This window comes from Scyliorhinus torazame, chromosome 21, assembly GCF_047496885.1.
Source record: "Scyliorhinus torazame isolate Kashiwa2021f chromosome 21, sScyTor2.1, whole genome shotgun sequence".
In the NCBI taxonomy this organism is placed as follows: Eukaryota; Metazoa; Chordata; class Chondrichthyes; order Carcharhiniformes; family Scyliorhinidae; genus Scyliorhinus; species Scyliorhinus torazame.
This window is the reverse complement of record NC_092727.1, coordinates 76,625,600-76,650,453: the sequence shown is the minus strand read 5'-3', so window position 1 is coordinate 76,650,453 and position 24,854 is coordinate 76,625,600. Positions and strand designations below refer to the sequence as shown.

General features: G+C 44.8%; 1 protein-coding gene across 19 annotated transcripts in view; it reads left to right on the top strand.

Moving 5' to 3' along the window:
- tanc2a (tetratricopeptide repeat, ankyrin repeat and coiled-coil containing 2a) overlaps positions 1-24,854 on the top strand; it is a 1,428,811-nt gene that overhangs the window by 1,146,042 nt on the left and 257,915 nt on the right. For all 19 annotated transcript variants that reach the window (XR_011937462.1, XM_072486954.1, XM_072486971.1 and 16 more), the window contains 2 exons: positions 5,957-6,188; positions 9,419-9,585. Coding sequence is in view for 18 of the 19 variants with exons in the window: in XM_072486954.1 (XP_072343055.1) it covers positions 5,957-6,188; positions 9,419-9,585 (399 nt within the window). In the remaining variant the exon portion in view is untranslated. The remainder of the gene's footprint in view (positions 1-5,956; positions 6,189-9,418; positions 9,586-24,854) is intronic.

Genomic DNA, 24,854 nt, shown 5'->3' with positions numbered 1-24,854 from the left:
TCCCTCTGTAACTTGTAACATCCTTCCGCACTGTCCACAACTCCACCGACTTTAGTGTCATCTGCAAATTTACTCACCCATCCTGCTACGCCCTCCTCCAGGTCATTTATAAAATGACAATCAGCAGTGGCCCCAAAACAGATCCTTGTGGTACACCACTAGTAACTGTACTCCAGTCTGAACATTTCCCATCAACCACCACCCTTCTTCCAGTTAGCCAATTTCTGATCCAAACTGCTTAATCACCCTGAATCCCATGCCTCCGTATTTTTTGCAGTAGCCTACCATGGGGAACCTTATCAAACGCTTTACTGAAATCCATATACACCACATCAACTGCTTTACCCTCATCCACCTGTTTGGTCACCTTCTCAAAGAACTCAATAAGGTTTGTGAGGCACGACCAACCCTTCACAAAACCGTGTTGACTATCTCTAATCAAATTATTCCTTTCCAGATGATTATACATCCTATCTCTTATAAACCTTTCCAAGATTTTTCCCACAACAGAAGTAAGGCTCGTTGGTCTATACAAAGAACAAGAACAAAGAAATGTACAGCACAGGAACAGGCCCTTCGGCCCTCCAAGCCCGTGCCGACCATACTGCCCGACTAAACTACAATCTTCTACACTTCCTGGGTCTGTATCCTTCTATTCCCATCCTATTCATATATTTGTCAAGATGCCCCTTAAATGTCCCTATCGTCCCTGCTTCCACTACCTCCTCCGGTAGCGAGTTCCAGGTACCCACTACCCTCTGCGTAAAAAACTTGCCTCGTACATCTACTCTAAACCTTGCCCCTCTCACCTTAAACCTATGCCCCCTAGTAATTGACCCCTCTACCCTGGGGAAAAGCCTCTGACTATCCACTCTGTCTATGCCCCTCATAATTTTGTATACCTCTATCAGGTCGCCCCTCAACCTCCTTCGTTCCAGTGAGAACAAACCGAGTTTATTCAACCGCTCCTCATAGCTTATGCCCTCCATACCAGGCAACATTCTGGTAAATCTCTTCTGCACCCTCTCTAAAGCCTCCACATCCTTCTGGTAGTGTTGCGACCAGAATTGAACACTATACTCCAAGTGTGGCCTAACTAAGGTTCTATACAGCTGCAACATGACTTGCCAATTCTTATACTCAATGCCCCGGCCAATGAAGGCCAGCATGCCGTATGCCTTCTTGACTACCTTCTCCACCTGTGTTGCCCCTTTCAATGACCTGTGGACCTGTACTCCTAGATCTCTTTGACTTTCAATACTCTTGAGGGTTCTACCATTCACTGTATATTTCTTACCTGCATTAGACCTTCCAAAATGCATTACCTCACATTTGTCCGGATTAAACTCCATCTGCCATCTCTCCGCCCAAGTCTCCAGACAATCTAAATCCTGCTGTATCCTCCGACAGTCCTCATCGCTATCCGCAATTCCACCAACCTTTGTGTCGTCTGCAAACTTACTAATCAGACCAGTTACATTTTCCTCCAAATCATTTATATATACTACAAAGAGCAAAGGTCCCAGCACTGATCCCTGTGGAACACCACTGGTCACAGCCCTCCAATTAGAAAAGCATCCCTCCATTGCTACCCTCTGCCTTCTATGGCCTAGCCAGTTCTGTATCCACCTTGCCAGTTCACCCCTGATCCCGTGTGACTTCACCTTTTGTACTAGTCTACCATGAGGGACCTTGTCAAAGGCCTTACTGAAGTCCATATAGACAACATCTACTGCCCTACCTGCATCAATCATCTTAGTGACCTCCTCGAAAAACTCTATCAAGTTAGTGAGACACGACCTCCCCTTCACAAAACCGTGCTGCCTCTCACTAATACGTCCATTTGCTTCCAAATGGGAGTAGATCCTGTCTCTAAGAATTCTCTCCAGTAATTTCCCTACCACTGACGTAAGGCTCACCGGCCTGTAGTTCCCGGGATTATCCTTGCTACCCTTCTTAAACAGAGGAACAACATTGGCTATTCTCCAGTCCTCCGGGACATCCCCTGAAGACAGCGAGGATCCAAAGATTTCTGTCAAGGCCTCAGCAATTTCCTCTCCAGCCTCCTTCAGTATTCTGGGGTAGATCCCATCAGGCCCTGGGGACTTATCTACCTTAATATTTTTTAAGACACCCAACACCTCGTCTTTTTGGATCACAATGTGACCCAGGCTATCTACACCCCCTTCTCCAGACTCAACATCTACCAATTCCTTCTCTTTGGTGAATACTGATGCAAAGTATTCATTTAGTACCTCGCCCATTTCCTCTGGCTCCACACATAGATTCCCTTGCCTATCCTTCAGTGGGCCAACCCTTTCCCTGGCTACCCTCTTGCTTTTTATGTACGTGTAAAAAGCCTTGGGATTTTCCTTAACCCTATTTGCTAATGACTTTTCGTGACCCCTTCTAGCCCTCCTGACTCCTTGCTTAAGTTCCTTCCTACTTTCCTTATATGCCACACAGGCTTCGTCTGTTCCCAGCCTTTGAGCCCTGACAAATGCCTCCTTTTTCTTTTTGACGAGGCCTACAATATCACTCGTCATCCAAGGTTCCCGAAAATTGCCGTATTTATCTTTCTTCCTCACAGGAACATGCCGGTCCTGTATTCCTTTCAACTGACACTTGAAAGCCTCCCACATGTCAGATGTTGATTTGCCCTCAAACATCCGCCCCCAATCTATGTTCTTCAGTTCCCGCCTAATATTGTTATAATTAGCCTTCCCCCAATTTAGCACATTCATCCTCGGACCACTCTTATCCTTGTCCACCAGTACTTTAAAACTTACTGAATTGTGGTCACTGTTACCGAAATGCTCCCCTACTGAAACATCTACCACCTGGCCGGGCTCATTCCCCAATACCAGGTCCAGTACCGCCCCTTCCCTAGTTGGACTGTTTACATATTGTTTTAAGAAGCCCTCCTGGATGCTCCTTACAAACTCCGCCCCGTCTAAGCCCCTGGCACTAAGTGAGTCCCAGTCAATATTGGGGAAGTTGAAGTCTCCCATCACCACAACCCTGTTGTTTTTACTCTTTTCCAAAATCTGTCTACCTATCTGCTCCTCTATCTCCCGCTGGCTGTTGGGAGGCCTGTAGTATACCCCCAACATTGTGACTGCACCCTTCTTATTCCTGATCTCTACCCATATAGCCTCACTGCCCTCTGAGGTGTCCTCTCGCAGTATAGCTGTGATATTCTCCCGAACAAGTAGCGCAACTCCACCTCCCCTTTTACATCCCCCTCTATCCCGCCTGAAACATCTAAATCCTGGAACGTTTAGCTGCCAATCCTGCCCTTCCCTCAACCAGGTCTCTGTAATGGCAACAACATCATAGTTCCAAGTAGTAATCCAAGCTCTAAGTTCATCTGCCTTACCCGTAATGCTCCTTGCATTAAAACATATGCACTTCAGGCCACCAGACCCGCTGTGTTCAGCAACTTCTCCCCGCCTGCTCTGCCTCAGAGCCACACTGTCCCTATTCCCTAGTTCTCCCTCAATGCTCTCACCTTCTGACCTATTGCTCCCGTGCCCACCCCCCTGCCATACTAGTTTAAACCCTCCCCTTCTTGTCACCGGGGTTATCTCTACTCCCCTTCTTGAACAAGGGGACAACATTTGCTATCCTCCAGTCTTCTGGCACTATTCCTGTAGACAAAGATGCCTTAAAGATCAAGGCCAAAGGCTCAGGAATCTCCTCCCTAGCTTCCCAGAGAATCCTAGGATAAATCCCATCCGGCCCAGGTGACTTATCTATTTTCACACTTTCCAGAATTGCTAACACCTCCTCCTTATGAACCTCAAGCCCTTCTAGTTTAGTAGCCTTAATCTCAGTATTCTCCTCGACAACATTGTCTTTTTCCTGTGTGAATACTGACAAAAAATATTCATTTAGCACCTCTCCTATCTCCTAGGACTCCAAGCACAACTTCCCACTACTGCCCTTGACTGGCCCTACTCTTACCCTAGTCATTCTTTTATTCCTGACATATCTATAGAAAGCTTTAGGGTTATCCTTGATCCTACCTGCCAAAGACTTCTCATGTCCCCTCCTGGATCTTCTTAGCCCTCTCTTTAGGTCCTTCCTAGCTAACTTGTAACTCTCAAGCGCCCTAACTGAACCTTCATGTCTCATCTTTACATAAGTCTCCTTCTTCCTCTTGACAAGTGTTTCGACTGCTTTAGTAAACCACGGTTCCCTCACTCGACCACTTCCTCCCTGCTTGACAGGTACATACTGATCAAGGACACGCAGTAGCTGTTCCTTGAACAAACTCCACATTTCCATTGTGCCCATCCCCTACAGTTTTCCTCTCCATCTGATGTATCCTAAGTCTTGCCTCATCGCATCATAATTGCCTTTCCCCCAGATATAACTCTTGCCCTGCGGTATATACCTATCCCTTTCCATCACTAAAGTAAACGTAATCGAATTGTGGTCACTATCACCAAAGTGCTCACCTACCTCCAAATCTAACACCTGTCCTGGTTCATTACCCAGTACCAAATCCAATATGGCCTCGCCTCTCGTTGGCCTATCTACATACTGTGTCAGGAAACCCTCCTGCACACATTGGACAAAAATGGACCCATCTAATGTACTCTAGAACTATAGCGTTTCCAGTCAATATTTGGAAAGTAAAGTGCCCCATAACAACTACCCTTTTTCATCTTTGCAATCCTCTCCTCTACATCTCTGGAACTTTTCGGAGGCCTATAGAAAACCCCTAACAGGGTGACCTCTCCTTTCCTGTTTCTAACCTCAGCCCATACTACCTCAGTAGACGAGTCCTCATCAAACGTCTTGGTTGTCTCAATTCCTGTAATATTGTCCTAACTGGTTTTCCGTATCAAATCTCATGAGTTACAATTCTACCAAATCATTGCAGCCCTTGTCCCCACCACCATAGCATCCCCAAATTCCGCACCACTTGAGTAGCTAACAAGTTGACTTGACAATTTTTGTTATCATTTTCACATCGCCTTGCCTTTGCCTCTCTCTACCTTGGCAATCTCCTCTGGTTGAAGTGACCACAATTTTCCATTCCATTGGCACCAAGTCTGTTCATATTTTTTGGAGCTCTACCTGTTCAATTTACCTTGCCATCTCTCTCCCTCTACCGCTCAGACTTTTCCTTTTGCCTCCCTTTTTCTCCCTGCCCCTGTCTTTCTCTCCCACTCTCTTTTCTCCCCACCCACTCCCCTCTCTCTTGTCTTATAAAGATTCTTCAAAACTGAAAAATGCTTCATCTCTGCATTAATCACATATGCAGCTACTGAGAATTGAGCCACACTGATTTCTCATCTATTGGACCTGGGTTTGAATCCAGCACAGGCAGATGCATAATTTTCTTTCTTTCCTGACTCCAGGTCCCGGTAGATGACATCCACAATACAAATTGCCCATTTTTCTTTCACACCTCAATGCACTTTGATCGATATTGATGTTGGGACCACCAACACGATACCTATAAGTTGTAGTATATTTAATGTGTTGCTTAGAACCGAGCCAGAGGTCCATTACAATTGTGTCAATCTTTACACTGTTGAAAAATTGGCCTTTGGCATTTGTATCTGGTTGATCAGAGACCAGTTTTAACAGTATCCATTCTATTTACGATAATTTGTAGTAGAACTTTCGTCACACAGAAAATGAGATATGCGAAATGATGAAACTTGAAGCAGAATTTCAGAGAAAAAAATCAAAAACTAAAGACAAAGATATGTTTGTTGTAAACACTCTTACAGTTTCATGCCCAATGCAGTGTCAAATTCTGTGAAGAGCTGTAATTAGTTTTGTTTATTGTTCTGCAGCCTTTTGTTAAACTTTAATTTTTCTCAAGAATATAGTGTGATCAGATCAAGCGTTTGCTTTCTACTTTGCCTGTATAGGTGGTTTTATAGTCAACCAGGAAACTAAAAGATGAAACTGCTCATTAAACTTCTCTTTCCAGGTGGTAGCCTACCATTACTGCCAGGCAGACAATGCCTACACGTGCTTAGTTCCAGAGTTTGTACACAATGTGGCAGCTCTGCTTTGTCGATCTCCCCAACTAGTTGCATATAGGGAGCAGCTGCTTCGGGAACCACATTTACAAAGTATGCTCAGCTTGCGCTCCTGCGTTCAAGATCCTATGGCATCGTTTAGAAGAGGAGTTCTGGAACCACTTGACAACCTGCGCAAAGGTAGGTCAAATTTTGTTGATTAGGAGTAAAGTTCTAGAAATTAGGACCAGAAATTTACACTTCCCCACTGGCAGGGGTGTGTGAAATTGAAGGGATGGCATTCCCTCCGGTTCCAGCCCACTCTGACCACACAACGATTTTATACTTTCATGGGCAAGGCTTTGGATGGGAACCCCGCCCTTGCCCCAGTTGAGGCCCTTTAGTGGCCAAAGGACCGTTTGCAGAAAAGCCTGAATTTCTAGGCTGGTGGGAGGATTCAACTCTTGTGAGAGAAGCCTGAAAAAGAACCGTTACATCTTGGACGAGGTGGGGTGGGACGAGATGAGGCACCTCTATCAGAAGCCAGACATCGCACCCCCATACCGGCCTCTTCCCCCAAGACCCTGATGTCCCCTCTACCCCCCCCCCCCCCACAAACACACACACACACACACACACACACACACACACTTCCCAAGCCTTTCTGTCCTCCCTGTTCTGGGACCCCTTGAACTTGTCTGAGCCTTTGCTGCCCAGACTTAGGCTCCAACGTCCTCCTGCATTTCATCTCCTGTCCACTGCAGCGCTGTCACTGCAGGGACTAGAAAGCTACCAGACAATCAGATTGGCCCCAGCTCTTTATGGCGGGACTTCCTCCTGAGTGAGGGGACAGAAATCCCACCTGCAGCCATTTGATGTTAAGTCAAGTGTGAAACGCTGTGGGACACTCAGAATCTGCAGGGATTCTTTGGATGGCGGGAAGCAAGACCCTTCTATCTGAAAAACTCAGTCTCAGCTGTTAAATTTCTTTTGACACGGTGCTTTGGAGCACTTTAGGAATGGTAAGACTGAGGTTCATTCTGTAATTTCCAATCTCAGTTTTGTTTCTGTTAGCAGCTAATTTATCTGATGCCAGCCTGTAAAGGGAGGAGAAAATGTGATGGGATTCTACACTGGAATTCTTTTCTGTCCTTCCTGGGTGGGTGAGAGCAAGCTGCCTAGCTTGCTTTTCTCCTGCGATCATAGCAAGGATGTAATCCAGAAATAAACAGTCAGGAGAAAAATAGGTGTAAAGGAAATAACATTATAGTACTAAGGGATATATGCAGACAGGATTAATATAGTGATTGGAATACTCTCCTTTCTCTCAGACTTGAGTCTTATTCCAGACTTGTTGGATTCCAAGATTCTTCATTTTGCTTGAATTGGACTAAAGTAAGATGTGTAATGACTGAGTCAACTTTGTGGATGTACTTCAACCTATTGACGATTTGGTCTCCCACAAAAGTACTTAGATGATTAGTCTGGGTAATGGAAATGCCACTCTATCTTCTAGCCTGGGATAATGTTCTATTTAAGCTTAACGTTGGCACCAGCAGACACAACTTTAGCCTGCAACTAACCCATGCTCTAATTCGGCTAGAAGTTTGTACTGTAAATAACAGCTGCAGAACTGAAAAGTGCTACCTCTGTTTATACTAATCTAACAACCTTGACAGTGCATTTCATCCATTAAAAAATAACTTGGATGACTTCAGTAAAATGCTTTCCAATTAAATTGTGGCATTTTATACATCTTCCCATCTACAATAATTAAGGCACTGTGACCACTTTCTACCATTAAATATTGTCACAAATGGTCATAAACTCCATTGTCTCAAATGGCAAAGCATTTATGAATCTATGTCTGAGTTTGCTGACAGAAATTCCTGATAACAGCCTACTCACTGTTTTTCCAAATAGCAAATGGATCTGTTTGAGTCTTTCTTAGCTCATCACGATTGTCCCTTTCTATTTGTAGGCTTGAATAACATCAGACCACTGTAGAAGAGAAGTTTTTTCCCACTTTCTCTTAAACCAGTATTGCCTGTATACTTATGTATATGAGAATACTTATGTAAATTTTCATATGTTTTATTTATTCTATTTGTAAGGAATGTTTTCTCACAGTAATAACTTTCTTGCCCTGAGCATGAGGTTTATTGAAAAATTAGTAAATGTAGGAGTCCTCAAAGCTTACCTTCGATCTTCTATAAATTATGCAGCTGCCCAGTGATTTAACTACCTCCCTCTAACTGCAATTTAAAAAAATATCCATCTCCCGGTCTTTGTACAGTCCACCGCATGCAAGCAGTGAACTGCACGGGAATGACATTTCTCCATGAGAGATTCTATATTCAGCAACATTTGAGTTTTTTTCCAGTCCACAAGAGTTCTGCAAAATTGTAACGAGAATCAACAACAAATTATGATTAGATAGCACCGTGAAAAACATTTCACAGGTGTAAGGAAAATGGAATGAGTATCAAGTCGTGGGGGGAGGGGGTGAAGAGAGAGAGAGCCATGAAAGCACCATGAGAGGTGCTAACATTTAAGTTGTGCTGTGCACCTGAGCAATATTTATCCCCAGGAGCTCAAATGGAATTCCAATGATGAAACACTAGGCTGTTTTTTGCCCGCTTGCTCCTTTTCACGACTATTACCATCAGGAAATGTGTCCTTCGGTGAACAGATATTTAAATGAAAGTCAGTAATCTCTTGCTAAAATAAGATGGTTGGTGAATGAATGCATTGTGCAATTGAGGGCTGCAGAGCTGCCAATTCACACGTCATCAGAAATGTTCCAAGCTGTCTACCCTCCCAGAGAATACTTTTGTAAATTTTCATATGTTTTATTTATTCTATTTGCAAGGAATGTTTTCTCACAGTAATAACGTGCTGTGGATATTACTCTATTTTCAAACATAAGTCCCAGAATGGGGGTAGATGCAATATATTTACAATGCAATTACATCGGATTGTAGGCAGTTTTAGAGCCTGAGCTAATTCTCTGTTTCATAGACAGCATGCACTAATCCATAAAACATCCTATTGATGCTGCTTTCCTTGAAGATGTGTAAATGGTGGCGGTTACTTTACTACAGCTAAAAACTCCTGGTCTCAAGTAATCTAAAATCCTCAGTCTCTGAGTCTGCAGATTACAGGAGTCAGCATTACAGACAAATTTAACCCTCAAATTGAAATGGAAGGCATGATAATTCAGTATCCTGTCTCTTTCGCAGTCTATTCAAGATCTGCCCCTCAGAGGAATATAATTCGAAAACCCACTAGTTCAATATATTTCCTCGGTTTAACGAAAACTAATTTTAATACACGCTTTGCAAAAAAAAAGCTGTGTTTTTTGAGTCTTAGACCATTTTGTACATGAAAGGCTACTGTTATTGCTGATAATTATATTTATTTTCTTTCAGAGCGAAAGATCGCAGATGAAGATTATATCCTCCTAATTGATGGCCTGAATGAAGCAGAGTTTCACAAACCAGATTACGGGGACACAATTGTGTCCTTTCTCACTAAAATGATTGGAAAATTCCCAACATGGCTGAAGTTAATAGTGACCGTTCGAACAACACTTCAGGTATGGTTACATGACAGGAGGAGGACTTAGATTTTGTGTAAGATTATCAAAGATTGTCAAGATTGTTTCTGATTTCCTGAGATGTTAAATGTAGCTAATACGTTTGGACTTTGGTGCCTGTTTCAATTATAGTTAAATAAGGAGTCATGGTTTTCAAATTGACATGAGGTCAACACACTTTGTAATGTTGGAATTGCACCTATGTGACTAAGCTTATCCCCTACATGGTATGGACTGTCAAGTATGTTTTCTCACTGCTGGAAGACTATTTTCTTGCAAACAAGTAAATAACTTGCTTAAATAATGAATTTTGCTGTAGCCCAAATCGTGTCTTGTGTGTAGCATGTGACATTTGTTGAAGCTAAAAATTTATATTGGATGCGGAGGAATTTTGACTTCATAAGAAATAATTTCACAGAATCTGGGCTGGTAATCCAGTGCCAAAGCCCATCAGGTCTTCAGTAGGAGCATTACAATTTATTCCAGAGACCCTGCCGAGGGAAAGTAAAATTCACCATATTCCCACTGGAAGTGTAAAAGTGTGAACATGTGATGAAGGCATGAGCAAACTCAGCTGTGATACTCTGTGGTTGAATAGCCTGCCAAACTTTAGTGTCCTGTCTCTCACCTGATAAAAGATAAAATAATTGTCAAAAATAAGAAAGGGCCTCTGATGCCAGTGGAACTGTACAGCAGTGAAGAGTCAAACACCTTGGTGTGGGGGGATGTCACATGATTCGAGTGCAGGATTAGTTGTGTTTCCATGGGCTCTGGTGCTACTCATTCTTTAACCCTCTCATTTGGGCACTCACGCAGCCCAAATTTAGCTAATACCAGAGTGGGAACGCTAAATTATGTCCCTGAAAATTTTCTGGCTAAACATTGGTGACAAAATGCCGTGAAATCTTCAGAAAAGAGAGCAGTCAGAAGCAACTCGGGTGGAGCCAACTCCTCAACATGACGACTTAATCCTCGACTGGGCTCTCAATCCGGCACCTTCAAAGGCATTACAGCTGTTGTCTGCTAATATTATTAAAGCCATTGACATGAAACTTGGCATATTAGCGCAGGATATCAGTGCTCATGTAATAGAACTGCAGAATCCTAGTAAAAGGAGAGAATCCTGACTGTCGAAAATGCAACTCCCTCGGTTGAGGCCCGCTTGCAATTCTTGGAAGCGCAGTTACATGGCATGTCGGAAAACCTGGACAATCTGGAAAACCCAGGCCAAAGTAAAAATGTCCGGGTTGTTGGTTTGCCAAAAGGAGCAGAGAATAAGCTCCCAACTAAATTTGGTGAGAGCTGGCTACCACATTTTGTTAATCTGGATACAAAGCTTTGTGTATTCAGTTAGAACGGGTACAATATCCAGTCTTTGAGGCTTAGGAATAATCAGTGTCCTCGGCCTGTGATTATGCATTTTCATAACTTCAGAGATCACCAAAGAATAATGAAATAAGCTAGACGTGATGGGGCCTGCTCTATGATGGAGTGAAAGTCTTTTTCTTCCAAGATTTCTCGGCAGCGACACAACAGAGGCGCAGGCATTTCGATGAAGTTCGAAAATGGCTCAAGCCTATCGGATGCAATATGCCCTGCTATATCCTGCTACACTGAGGGTGATATCCGGCAACCCTGTAAGATCGTTCGACAATCCAGTTTAAGGCCATGGCCTTTGTGAACTCCGTGGAACACAATAATTCGGAGTAACAATCTGTCGTTCACTGTAAATTTTGGACATTGTCATTACAATTCTTTCCTGATTCGGTGTTGCTATTTATCATGCTGATGGGGCTGATTTAGTAATTGAGTGCTACAATGTATTTTATCCTTAAGAAAACCAGGGACCTCCATTTGCCTTGAGTGGAAAACACTCTTCAACCTGCTCCTTCCAGTTAAGGAGTGCACTGTGCAGGTTGTATGGTACTGGAGCTGTATGATAGATATTCGTCTTTTCTTCTCATCTGTACGTTTAGAATGGTAGTATCTGCTTTATGGTTTCCTTGTTTTAATCATGATGAATGTGAGTAGCACCACTGCCGGGAGTGGCTAGAATGCAGGAAGGGTATTCAGCACTCATCCTTATTGTGGTATATCTTGCCTCTTTTAGAGGGAAAAGACTCCTTGCTGTAATGATGGAAAATCTGCTAGGATCGCCCTATTGGACCTCACATTTCATAGATTATCATAGAATTTACAGTGCAGAAGGAGGCCATTCGGCCCATCGAGTCTGCACCGGCTCTTGGAAAGAGCACCCTACCCAAGGTGCTCCACCCTATCCCCATAACCCAGTAACCCCACCCAACACGAAGGACAATTTTGGACATTAAGGGCAATTTATCATGGCCAATCCACCTAACCTGCACATCTTTGGAATGTGGGAGGAAACCGGAGCACCCGGAGGAAACCCACGCACACGGGGAGGATGTGCAGACTCTGCACAGACAGTGACCCAAGCCGGAATGAAACCTAGGACCCTGGAGCTGTGAAGCAATTCTGCTATCCACAATGCTACCGTGCTGCCATTTGGTGAGGAATATCCCCCGAGAACTAATTACTTTGTGTATTTTTGTATTTTGAGGTTAAAGAATCATTAACTGGTTCCTGCAAAGGTACGGGCAGGTCTCATATCCTAGAAAAATACTTTATAATGAGTTAATGGTGCCTATGGTATAATTGGAGATGAGGGAGGTATGTGTTGGTGCATGCCCGAATGGGGCCCAAAAATCTCTGGCTTGTCACCCTTAGAATCATAGAAGTTTACAGCATGGAAACAGGCCCTTCGGCCCAACCAGTCCATGCCGCCCAGTTCTTTCCCTTTGTGTCAAAATCCTATATTCTCTTTGGCTTCTTTCCCTTTGTGTCAAAATCCTATATTCTCTTTGGCTGAATAAGCAATGGCAGTAGCTACTTTGAAACTTTGCCTCTGGAACATGTGGCATGTGCACAATTTTCGGAAGAGAAAAAAGATATTGGGCTTAAAATTTCAAAGTGCAGTTTTGGGCACGTTTCGCGGGGTGTTTCGCCACGGCTGCAATGGCCAGATAGAACATAGAACATTACAGCACAGTACAGGCCCTTCGCCCCTCGATGTTGCGCTGACCTGTGAAACCACTCTAAAGCCCATCTACAGTATTCCATTATCGTCCATATGTTGATCCAATGACCATTTGAATGCCCTTAGTGTTGGCGAGTCCACTACTGTTGCAGGCAGGGCATTCCACGCCCTAACTACTCTCTGAGTAAAGAACCTACCTCTGATATCTGTCTTGTATCTATCTCCCCTCAATTTAAAGCTATGTCCCCTCGTGCTAGACATCATCCGAGGAAAAAGGCTCTCACTGTCCACCCTATCCAATCCTCTGATCATCTTGTATGCCTCAATTAAGTCACCTCTTAACCTTTTTCTCTCTAACGAAAGCAGCCTCAAGTCCCTCAGCCTTTCCTCATAAGATCTTTCCTCCATATCAGGCAACATTCTGGTAAATCTCCTCTGCACCCTTTCCAATCCTTCCACATCCTTCCTATAATACGGTGACCAGAATTGCACGCAATACTCCAAATGCGACCACACCAGAGTTTTGTACAGCTGCATCATGACCTCATGGCTCCAAAACTCAATTCCTCTACCAATAAAAGCTAACACACCGTACGCCTTCTTAACAACCCTCTCAACCTGAGTGGAAACTTTCAGGGATCTATGTACATGGACACCGAGATCTCTCTGCTCATCCACACTGCCAAGAATCTTACCATTAGCCCAGTACTCTGTCTTCCTGTTATTCCTTCCAAAATGAATCACCTCACACTTTTCTGCATTAAACTCCATTTGCCACCTCTCAGCCCAGCGCTGCAGCTTATCTATGTCCCTCTGTAACTTGTAACATCCTTCCGCACTGTCCACAACTCCACCGACTTTAGTGTCATCTGCAAATTTACTCACCCATCCTTCTACGCCCTCCTCCAGGTCATTTATAAAAATGACAAACTGCAGTGGCCCCAAAACAGATCCTTGTGGTACACCCCTCGTAACTGGACTCCAGTCTGAACATTTCCCATCAACCACCACCCTTTGTCAACTTCCAGCTAGCCAATTTCTGATCCAAACTGCTAAATCACCTTGAATCCCATGCCTCTGTATTTTCTGCAGTAGCCTACCGTGGGGAACCTTATCAAACGCTTTACTGAAATCCATATACACCACATCAACTGCTTTACCCTCATCCACCTGTTTGGTCACCTTCTCAAAGAACTCAATAAGGTTTGTGAGGCACGACCTACCCTTCACAAAACCGTGTTGACTATCTCTAATCAAATTATTCCTTTCCAGATGATTATACATCCTATCTCTGTTAAACTTTTCCAAGATTTTGCCCACAACAGAAGTAAGGCTCACTGGTCTATAATTACCGGGGTTGTCTCTACTCCCCTTCTTGAACAAGGGGACAACATTTGCTATCCTCCAGTCTTCTGGCACTATTCCTGGAGACAAAGATGACTTAAAGGTCAAAGCCAAAGGTTAAGCAATCTCCTTCCTAGCTTCCCAGAGAATCCTAGGATAAATCCCATCCAGGGGACTTGTCTATTTTCACACTTTCCAGAATTGCGAACACCTCCTATGAACCTCAGGCCCTTCTAGTCTAGAAGCCTGAATCTCCGTATTCTCCTCTATAACATTGTCTTTTTCCTGTGTGAATACTGACAAAAAATATTCATTTAGCACCTCTCCTATCTCCTCGGACTCCAAACACAACTTTTCACTACTGTCCTTGACTGGCCCTACTCTTACCCTAGTCATTCGTTTATTCCTGACATATCTATAGAAAGCTTTAGGGTTATCCTTGATCCTACCTGCCAAAGACATCTCATGTCCCCTCCAGGCTCCTCTTAGCTCTCACTTTAGGTCCTTCCTAGCTAATTTGTAACTCTCGAGCGCCCTAACTGAATCTTCATGTCTCACCTTTACATAAGCCTCCTTCTTCCTCTTGACAAATGTTTCGACTGCTTTAGTAAACCACGGTTCCCTTGCTCGACCACATCCTCCCTGCCTGACAGGTACATACTTATCAAGGACACGCAGTAGCTGTTCCTTGAACATGCTCCACATTTCCATTGTGCCCATCCCCTGCAGTTTTCCTCTCCATCCGATGCATCCTAAGTCTTGCCTCATCGCATCATAATTGCCTTTCTCCCAGATATAACTCTTGCCCTGCGGTATATACCTATCCCTTTCCATCACTAAAGTAAACGTAATTGAATTGTGGTCACTATCACCAAAGTGCTCACCTACCTCCAAACCTAACACCTGTCCTGGTTCATTACCCAGTACCAAATCCAATATCGCCTCGCCTCTCGTTGGCCTATCTACATACTGTGTCAGGAAACCCTCCTGCAAACATTGGACAAAAACGGACCCATCTAAACTACAGCGTTTCCAGTCAATATTTGGAAAGTTAAAGTCCCCCATAACAACTACCCTGTTGCTTTCGCTCCTATCCAGAATCATCTTTGCAATCCTTTCCTCTACACCTCTGGAACTTTTCGGAGGCCTATAGAAAACCCCTAACAGGGTGACCCCTCCTTTCCTGTTTCTAACCTCAGCCCATACTACCTCAGTAGACGAGTCTTCATCAAACGTCCTTTGTGCCACCGTAATACTGTCCTTGACTAACAATGCCACCCCTCCCCCTCTTTTACCACCTTCCCTGAGCTTACTGAAATATCTAAACCCCGGCACCTGCAACAACCATTCCTGTCCCTGCTCTAACCATGTCTCCGAAATGGCCACAACATCGAAGTCCCAGGTACCAACCCATGCCGCATGTTCACCCACCTTATTCCGGATGCTCGTGGCATTGAAGAAGACACACTTTAAACCACCTTCCTGCCTGCCGGTACACTCCTGCAACTTTGAAACCTTACTCATGACCTCACTACTCTCAACCTCCTGTATACTGGAGCTACAATTCAGGTTCCCAAGCCCCTGCTGAACTAGTTTAAACTCTCCCGAAGAGCATTAGCAAATTTCCCCCCCAGGATATTGGTACCCCTCTGGTCCAGGTGTAGACCATCCCGTTTGTAGAGGACCCACCGACCCCACAATGAGCCCCAATTATTCAGAAATCTGAAATCCCCCCTCCTGCACCATCCCTGTAGCCACGTGTTCAACTCCTCTCTCTCCCTATTCCTCATCTCGTTATCACGTGGCACGGGTAACAACTCAGAGATAGTAACTCTATTCGTCCTAGATCTAGGTTTCCACCCTAGCTCCCTGAATTCCTGCCTTACATCCCTATCCCTTTTCCTACCTATGTCGTTGGTATCTATGTGGACCACGACTTGGGGCTGCTCCCCCTCCCCTTAAGGATCCTGAAAACACGATCCGAGACATCACGCACCCTGGCACCTGGGAGGCAACACATCAACCGCGAGTCTCTCTCGTTCCCACAGAATCTCCTATCTATCCCCCTAACTATGGAGTCTCCAATGACTAATGCTCTACTCCTCTCCCCCCTTCCCTTCTGAGCAACAGGGACAGACTCTGTGCCAGAGACCTGTACCCCATGGCTTACCCCTGGTAAGTCCCCCCCCCCCCAACAGTATCCAAAGCGGTATACTTGTTAAAAAAGGGAACGACCACAGGGGATCCCTGCACTGACTGCTTCCTCCCAGCCCCTCTCACCGTCGCCCATCTCTCTTTATTCTTTGGAGTAACTACATCCATGAAGCTTCTATCTATGACCACCTCTGCCTCCCGAATGATCCGAAGTTCATCCAGCTTCAGCTCCAGTTCCCTAACGCGGTTTCTGAGGAGCTGGAGATGGGTGCACTTCCCACAGATGAAATCAGCAGGGACACTAATGACGGCGTTCCTCACCTCAAACATTCTGCAGGAGGAACATTGCACTACCTTCCCTGCCATCCCCTCTAGATAAAAAAAGAAAAAGAAAGAAAGAGCTTACCTGTTATTCACTCCCCTTCTCAGCAAGCATTCACTCAGCAACCTCTGCGCCCCGCACGATAATACCTGAGGGAAAATAAAGGATAAACTACTTACCAGACACCAGCCAATCCCTTACCTGCAGGCTGATACATCACGGTTCAACTTCTTTCTATTTCTACCTGCCCTCGAGCCTTCCTCTTGATCTTTACAGCGGTTGTTTTTTTTTGGTTAGAGGAGGGGGTACGGAGGGAAACACTGAAGAAGTGTTTCTGGTTTAAGTGTCACTTGACAACAGCTCCTCCACAAACCACCTTCAAGTTAGGGTGAGCATAATGGATGTATACAAATTTCCCCCGCAACAGCCAATCAGCATCTCTGCTCTACTGCCGTCTGCTGGATGCTTGTCTTCACTTGAACAGCTGGGGTCTGTCGCACAGGTACACCTTCAAGCTAGGGTGAGCACTACGGACGTATGCAAATTTCCCCTGCAACAGCCAATCAGAAGCTCCACTCTACTGCCCTCTGCTGGATGTTTGTCTTCACTTGAACAGCTAGGGTCTCTTGCACAGGTACACCTTCAAGTTAGGGTGACCGCAACGGAAGTATGCAAATTTCCCGTGCAACATTCAATCAGCAGCTCCTCTCTGCTGCCCTCTGCTGGATGCTTGTCTTCACTTGAACAGCTAGGGTCTCTTGCACGAGACCGCGATTCAACGGCGCTTAGCCGTTTTTTGGACATTTGGGAGATTCTCCCCGGTCAAGGCCACACTTTTAAAATTTCCTGAGCTGGACACGTCAGCAGGAGTGCCTCCTCACAGTTCGAGGCACCATTTTAAAAGGCTGGCCCGACCGCTACACTCTTCCCCTTTCAAGGCATGCCCCCCCCCCACACACAAAAGATCCCGACCCTTGGCCGTGCCAACAGGGAACAGTGGTTTCCTTAAAAAGGAAAAAGCTGACATATCTTCATTGCAAGGCACTAATTCTAGTTGAGAAGGAGCACCTAAAATTTAAGAAGGGTTGGTGGAGCAGGTGTTTTTTGACTCATTCTTGAAGGAATGTACCTTATGTAGAACTGTGTGAAGGAAAAGGGAGGTAGGTATGTGATTTTTATGGGGCTATTGTATTTGGAAAATGGCTTGATGATGAATGTCTATGGTCCCCCAAACTATTTCCCTGATTTTATAATCTATAGAATCCCTTCAGTGCAGAAGGAAGCCTTTCAGCTCAACGTGGCTGCAACGACACTCCGAAAGACCCTGCCTAGGCTCACTCTTCCACCCTATCCCATCTTTGGAAACTAAGGGGCAATTTAGCATGGCCAATCCACCTGACCACATCTTTGGACCGTGGGAGAGGGAACTGGAGCATCCAGAGGAAACCCATGCAGACACGGAGAGAACGTGCAAACTCCACACAGTATTCAAAGGCCATAATTAAACCCTGTCCCTGGTGCTCTGAGGCAGCAATGCTAACCACTGCGCACATTTTGTTAGTAAAGTCTTCCTAGTGTCATGTGAGAGTACCTTTAAGACATGGATGGTTAAGCAATGTACCTTTAAGAAAACAGTGATGTCAGAGAGTGGGTGGGGCTGAGCTCAGGTCAGCCATTTTGCAGTTTTTAGTTTTGCAGTTTGGAGGAAAAGAGCTGGGTGTGTGTCTGTGTTTTGCAGTGAGCTGGATCTCTGCCATGAAAGACTATCTCTGGATCATTTGAGTGATTTAAACTTATAATAATGAAACCTTTAACCTGATGTGATTTTTGTTTAAAGGTGTTAAGTCTCTTGGAAGTTTGAAGGAACATTTTAAGGAATTATTTACTCTTGCAATATTTTCTGAGTTTTCTTTGAAGTCAGGGTTGTTAAGAGATCCAATATTTATTTAAGATGTTAAGTTGAGTTCATGGAATAAACAGTGTTTTGTGTTTAAAAACCCACGTGTCCATAATTGTAATCCCACACCTAGGGAAAAAGCCATGTGCTCGGAAAAGCAACAAATCCATTAAAGGGAGAGGTTGGTTGAACTCCATGATACATTTTGGGGTTCTGAAAACGCCTCGCCCATAACACTAGACTTTGCTGAATTAGCATGAACGAATTCCTTGATAGGTGGGGACTTCAATTGTCATCTTAACCCTTTGATGGACAACCTCCCTTGGAATCCCCTCCTCACCGAACAGTCAAAGGCTTTAGCATAAGTTTGCGAGGAGGTGGGATATTTAGATGTATGGAGCACACTGCATCCTCAAGATAAAGAGTTTACTTTCTTCTTTGCTCCCCATAAATGTCATACTAGAATTGACTATTACTTCATGCCAAGAACAATTCTACACTCTGTGACATCATGCTCTTTAGGTAGTATTGTGATTTCTGATCACACACCAGCCTTCCTGGAATTTGTATTCAAGAGGACCCACACCCGATTTAGATCTGGAAGATTTGACGCGTCAGGGATCTAGGGCTGGATTCTCCGCACCCCGACGGCAAAATCGGTGCCATAGCGGAGAATCCATTTCCCGCACGGAAACGGGATTCTGCGCGCCCCAAAAAGCAGCTTACTCTCCAAGTACGCCGCAAAGCACCTACCTGCGGCCATTGCTGGAGGCCCGCCCCGCCATTCTCCGCCTCCAACTGGCCAAAGTCTTGACGGCGTGGACCACTCATGGTCCTGCTGGTCGGGAAGCTAGCCTTTGGACTCAGTCCGACTCAGTCGGGGGCGGGCCGATCGGAGGGCAGTGGGGGCCTTATACGCAGCCGGGCAATGTTTGGGTGGGCGGTCAGGGTCGGGTACGCGGCCAATCGAGTGATCTATTTTTAATGCCCAGCTCCATGGTCTGAGTCAGCCATGGAGCATGACGAGGCCGCCGCCATGCGCATGCGCGGCCTCCGACCTGGAAGCACAGGGGCCCATATCTGCAGCAAAAGCTGCTCGTTTTACCATGGATCCCTGCTAGCCCCCTGCAGGGCTAGGAATATGTGGCCCTTTCATGCCAGTTTTTCCTGGCGTAAATGTCCACAGTTTTTGAAGGGGGAGGGTGAACAGCCAGTTGTCGTGGAGCATATAGGCACCAATGATCTAGGTAAAAAACGGGATGAGGTCCTACAAGCAGAATTTAGGAAGTTAGGAGCCAAGTTTAAAAAGTCGGACCTCAGAAGGAGTAATCTCAGGATTGCTACCAGTGCCACGTGGTAGTCAGAGTAGAAATGAAAGAATAGGCAGGATGAATGCGTGGCTTGAGAGATGGTGCAGGAGGGAGGGGTTCAGATTTTTGGGACATTGGGACCGGTTCTGGGGGAGGTGGGACTACTACAAATTGGACGGTCTACACCTGGGCTGCAGTGGAACCAATGTCCTTGGGGGTGCTTTTGCTAACGCTGTTGGGGAGGGTTTAAACTAATGTGGCAGGGGGATGGAAACCAAATGAGGAGGTTAGTGGACAGTAAGGAGGTAGTAACTAAAGACTGTAAGGAACGAGATCATGAATTCAGCGTGACTAAGGGGAAGGGTAGGCAGGGAGCAGATGATGAACGCAAAGGGACTGGTGGTCTGAGTGTAGTAGGTAAGGCAGATGAACTTGGGGCTTGGATTAGTACCTGGGAGTATGATATTGCTATTACTGAGTCTTGGTTGAGGGAAGGACATGATTGGCAACTAAATATTCCAGGATATCGATGCTTCAGGCGGGATAGAGAGGGAGGTAAAAGGGGTGGAGGAGTTGCATTACTGGTCAGAGAGGATATCACAGCTGTGCTGTAGGAGGGCACTATGGAGGACTCGAGCAGTGAGGCGATATGGGCAGAGCTCAGAAATAGGAAGGGTACGGTAACAATGTTGGGGCTGTACTACAGACCTCCCAACAGTGAGCGTGAGATAGAGGTACAAATATGTAAACAGATTATGGAAAGGGTGGTGGTGATAGGAGATTTTAATTTTCCCAACATTGACTGGGATACACTTAGTGTCAGAGGTCTAGATTGCGCAGAATTTGTAAGGAGCATCCTGGAGGGTTTTCTAGAGCAGTATGTAAATAGTCCAACTCGGGAAGGGGCCATACTGGACCTGGTGTTGGGGAATGAGCCCAGCCAGGTGGTTGAAGTTTCAGTCGGGGATTACTTTGGGAATAGTGATCACAATTCCGTAAGTTTTAGAATACTCATGGACAAAGACGAGAGTGGTCCTAAAGGAAGAGTGCTAAATTGGGGGAAGGCCAACTATACCAAAATTCGGCAGGAGCTGGGGAATGTGGATTGAGAGCAGCTGTTTGAAGGTAAATCCACATTTGATATGTGGGAGGCTTTTAAAGAGAGGTTGATTAGAGTACAGGGCAGACATGTCCCTGTGAAAATGAGGGATAGAAATAGCAAGATTAGGGAACCATGGATGACGGGTGAAATTGTGAGACTAGCCAAGAGGAAAAAGAAAGCATACATAAGGCCTAGGCAACTGAAGACAGACGAAGCTTTGGAAGAATATCAGAAATGTAGGACCAATCTGAAATAAGGAATCAAGAGGGCTAAAAGGGGTCATGAAATATCTTTAACAAACAGGGTTAAGGAAAATTCCAAAACCTTTTATTCATATATAAGGAGCAAGAGAGTACCTAGAGAAAGGGTTGGCCCACTCAAGGACAAAGAAGGAAAGTTATGCGTGGTGTCCGAGAAAATGGATGAGATTCCTAACGAGTACTTTGCATCGGTATTAACCGAGGAGAGGGACATGACGGATGTTGAGGTTAGGGATAGATGTTTGATTACTCTAGGTCAAGGAGGGAGGATGTGTTGGGTATTCTAAAAGGCATTAAGGTGGGCAAGTCCCCAGGTCCAGATGGGATCTATCCCAGGTTACTGAGGGAAGTGAGAGAGGAAATTGCTGGGGCCTTAACAGATATATTTGCCGCATCCTTGAACACGGGTGAGGTACCGGAGGACTGGAGAATTGCTAATGTTGTCTCCTTGTTCAAAAAGGGTAGCAGGGATAATCCAGGTAATTATAGACCGGTGAGCCTGACGTCAGTGGTAGGGAAGCTGCTGGAGAAGATACTGAGGGATAGAATCTATTCCCATTTGGAAGAAAATGGGCTTATCAGTGATAGGCAACATGGTTTTGTGCAGGGAAGGCCATGTCTTACCAACTTAATAGAATTCTTTGAGGAAGTGACAAAGTTGATTGTTGAGGGAAGGGCTGTAGATGTCATGTACATGGACTTCAGTAATGCATTTGATAAGGTTCCCCATGGTAGGCTGATGGAGAAAGTGAAGTCTCGTGGGGTCCAGGGTGTATTAGCTAGATGGATAAAGAACTAGCTGGGCAACAGGAGACACAGTAGTAGTGGAAGGGAGTTTCTCAAAATGGAGAACTGTGACCAGTGGTGTTCCACAAGGATCCGTGCTGGGAACACTGTTGTTTGTGATATATATAAATGATCTGGAGGAAGGTATAGGTGGTCTGATTAGCAAGTTTGCAGATGACACTAAGATTGGTGGAGTAGCAGATAGTGAAGGGGACTGCCAGAGAATACAGCAGAATATAGATAGATTGGAGAGTTTGGCGGAGAAATGGCAGATGGAGTTCAATCCGGGCAAATACGAGGTGATGCATTTTGGAAGATCCAATTCAAGAGCGAACTATACGGTAAATGAAAAAGCCCTGGGGAAAATTGATGTACAGAGAGATCTGGGTGTTCAGGTTCATTGTACCCTGAAGGTGGCTGCGCGGGTCGATAGAGTGGTCAAGAAGGCATACGGCATGCTTTCCTTCATCGGAAGGGGTATTGAGTACAAGAGTTGGTCATGTTACAGTTCTATAAGACTTTGGTTCGGCCACATTTGGAATACTGCATACAGTTCTGGTCGCCACATTACCAAATGGTGTGGATGCTTTGGAGAAGGTGCAGAGGAGGTTCACCAGGATGTTGCCTGGTACGGAGGGCGCTAGCTATGAAGGCAGGTTGAGTAGATTACAATTATTTTCATTAGAAAAACGGAGGTTGAGGGGGGAACTCATTGAGGTCTACAAAATCATGAGAGATATAGCAAGAAGCTTTTTCCCAGAGTGGGGTACTCAATTACTAGGGGTCACGAGTTCAAGGTGAGAGGGGAAAAGTTTAAGGGAGACGTGCATGGAACATTCTTTACGCAGAGGGTGGTGGGTGCCTGGAACACATTGCCGTCGGAGGTGGTAGAGGCGGGCACGATAGCGTCATTTAAGAGGTATCTAGACAGATACATGAATGGGCAGGGAGCAGAGGGATACAGATCCTTGGAAAAGAGGCGACAGTTTTAGATAAAGGATCTGGATCGGCACAGGCTTAGAGGGACAAAGGGCCTGTTCCTGTGCTGTAATTTTTCTTTGTTCTTTTATGACGGCGTGGATACATAGTCCCAAAAACAGAATCCAGCCCCATACCTTTACCTCATCTACTTTAAGACTGAATTTGATCAGTCAATTCTCTCTCCGATTTCAGTCCCTCAATCATGTGGGAAACCTGCAAGGCGTATGCTGGGGGTTTTGTCATCGCACTTACAACCAACAAAAGACGTATAATGCTGGAGCGACAGCACCGGTTGGAGGTATAATTGGCTGAAACAGAGAGGGAGCATGACAGGAATCCTAGCCATTCCTTCCTGAACGAAATGAATGCAATTTGAATGGCTCTGGATTCCTTGTTGAGAGCGTGGAGGATGGTCTGTCAGCTGGAAGGGGGATCTTAACCCATGCTCTCTGTCTCCCATTCAGAGTAATCCTGATTTCCCACCAGGTCTTATTGACCATCGATTTGGTATGTGGATGTTTGTAGGCTAGGTGATATGTTTGGTGGTGCTTTATTGCTCTCTTTTGAGCAACTACGTCTGCACTTTGATATCCCGAGTTACTCCTTTTTCAGATATGTGCAACTCAGAGACTTTTCCTTAATAAGACATCTCTGCATCCCAACGGTTATGTCTCCCTCGTGGGAAAAAAATCCTGATATCCACAGAATCTAAGCAATTAATCAGCAGGTTTTATGACATTTGATGGTGAATATTGATGAGGAGACCTGGGGCAATATATGGGAAATTGTCACTAGGATCTCAGTCTATAATGGAACAAAAGAGAATCAGTTTAAAATATTAATTTGTTCACATATCACATCAAGCTTAAGACACAGGTTTGACCCTACCATATCCTTGCTGGGCCAAAAGTGTAATGTAGTCGAGGGAGATTACACACATTGTGTTTGGTCCTGTGTCAAAATTAAATCCTACTGGTCTGGTGAAAAGAAAGAGCTCAAGAAGGTAGTCGATAGGCTTTAGAATTTGATCATTTGTTCTTCATTCTGGGGGCCCCAGATCGAAAGATAAGTATGCTAATAGAAAAAGGCTGTATAATATCCTAACATTTGCAGCACAGAAGAATATGCTCTGCTCCTAGGTTAGTTATAAGTCTCCTTCATTTCAAAATTGGCACAAAATTATCATGGCATGTATCCCAATGGAATTCCTAACCTGTATTCGCCGATCAAAATCAAATGCATTCTGAAAAATATGAGACCCTATCTCAAATGCACATGGTCCATAATGTTTGACTTGCCCCTACAAGGTTTTCCATAAGATCTGAAACACTGCCTTCAACATGCTGCACGTGAGGGTGTGCACCATTTTGCCATGTTTTCAAGGCTTTATCCTCCACCTTCCCACTTGTCCTTTCAATTGAATCTTTTCTTGTATAAACGGAGGTGCGGGGCACAATGATGAAGCTGATCCAACTATGTTGGTGTTCTCCTGTCTTTTTCCTGTATTCATATATAGAGAAGTATTCATGTTGTACTGTAACAATTTTGAGGGTCTGTTGCATTATTTGTATAAAACTCAAATAAGAATGTTTTTTTTTAATGAAGAAAAATGGAGAAATGAAGAGAAAAAAATAGTCAAATGTTAATCAGTCTGAGAAAATATTAACTGTCTAGTTTGTCCTGTTATCTCAGCTAGGATTCGTGACCGACCCATTTTTGTCCAATTCATGCTTCCTACATTAAAGATTCCATGCAGCCTATGAAAAATGATGAGAGGGGGATGATACTTTTTATTAATTCCTTATTCATTTATGGCAAGGCCAACATTTGTTGCCTATGCCTCATTGTCTTTGGGAAGGCTTACTGGGCCGTTTTGGAGGACAGTTCAGAGTCAGCTACATGCATGGATCTGAGGTCACGTGCACGTTACATCAGGCAAGGACAGCAGATTTTCTTCTGTCAAAGATAAACGTAGAAAATAGGAGCAGGAGAAGGCCATTCGGTCCTTCCAGCCTGCTCCACCATTCAGTATCATCAAGGATGGTTCTCTATCTC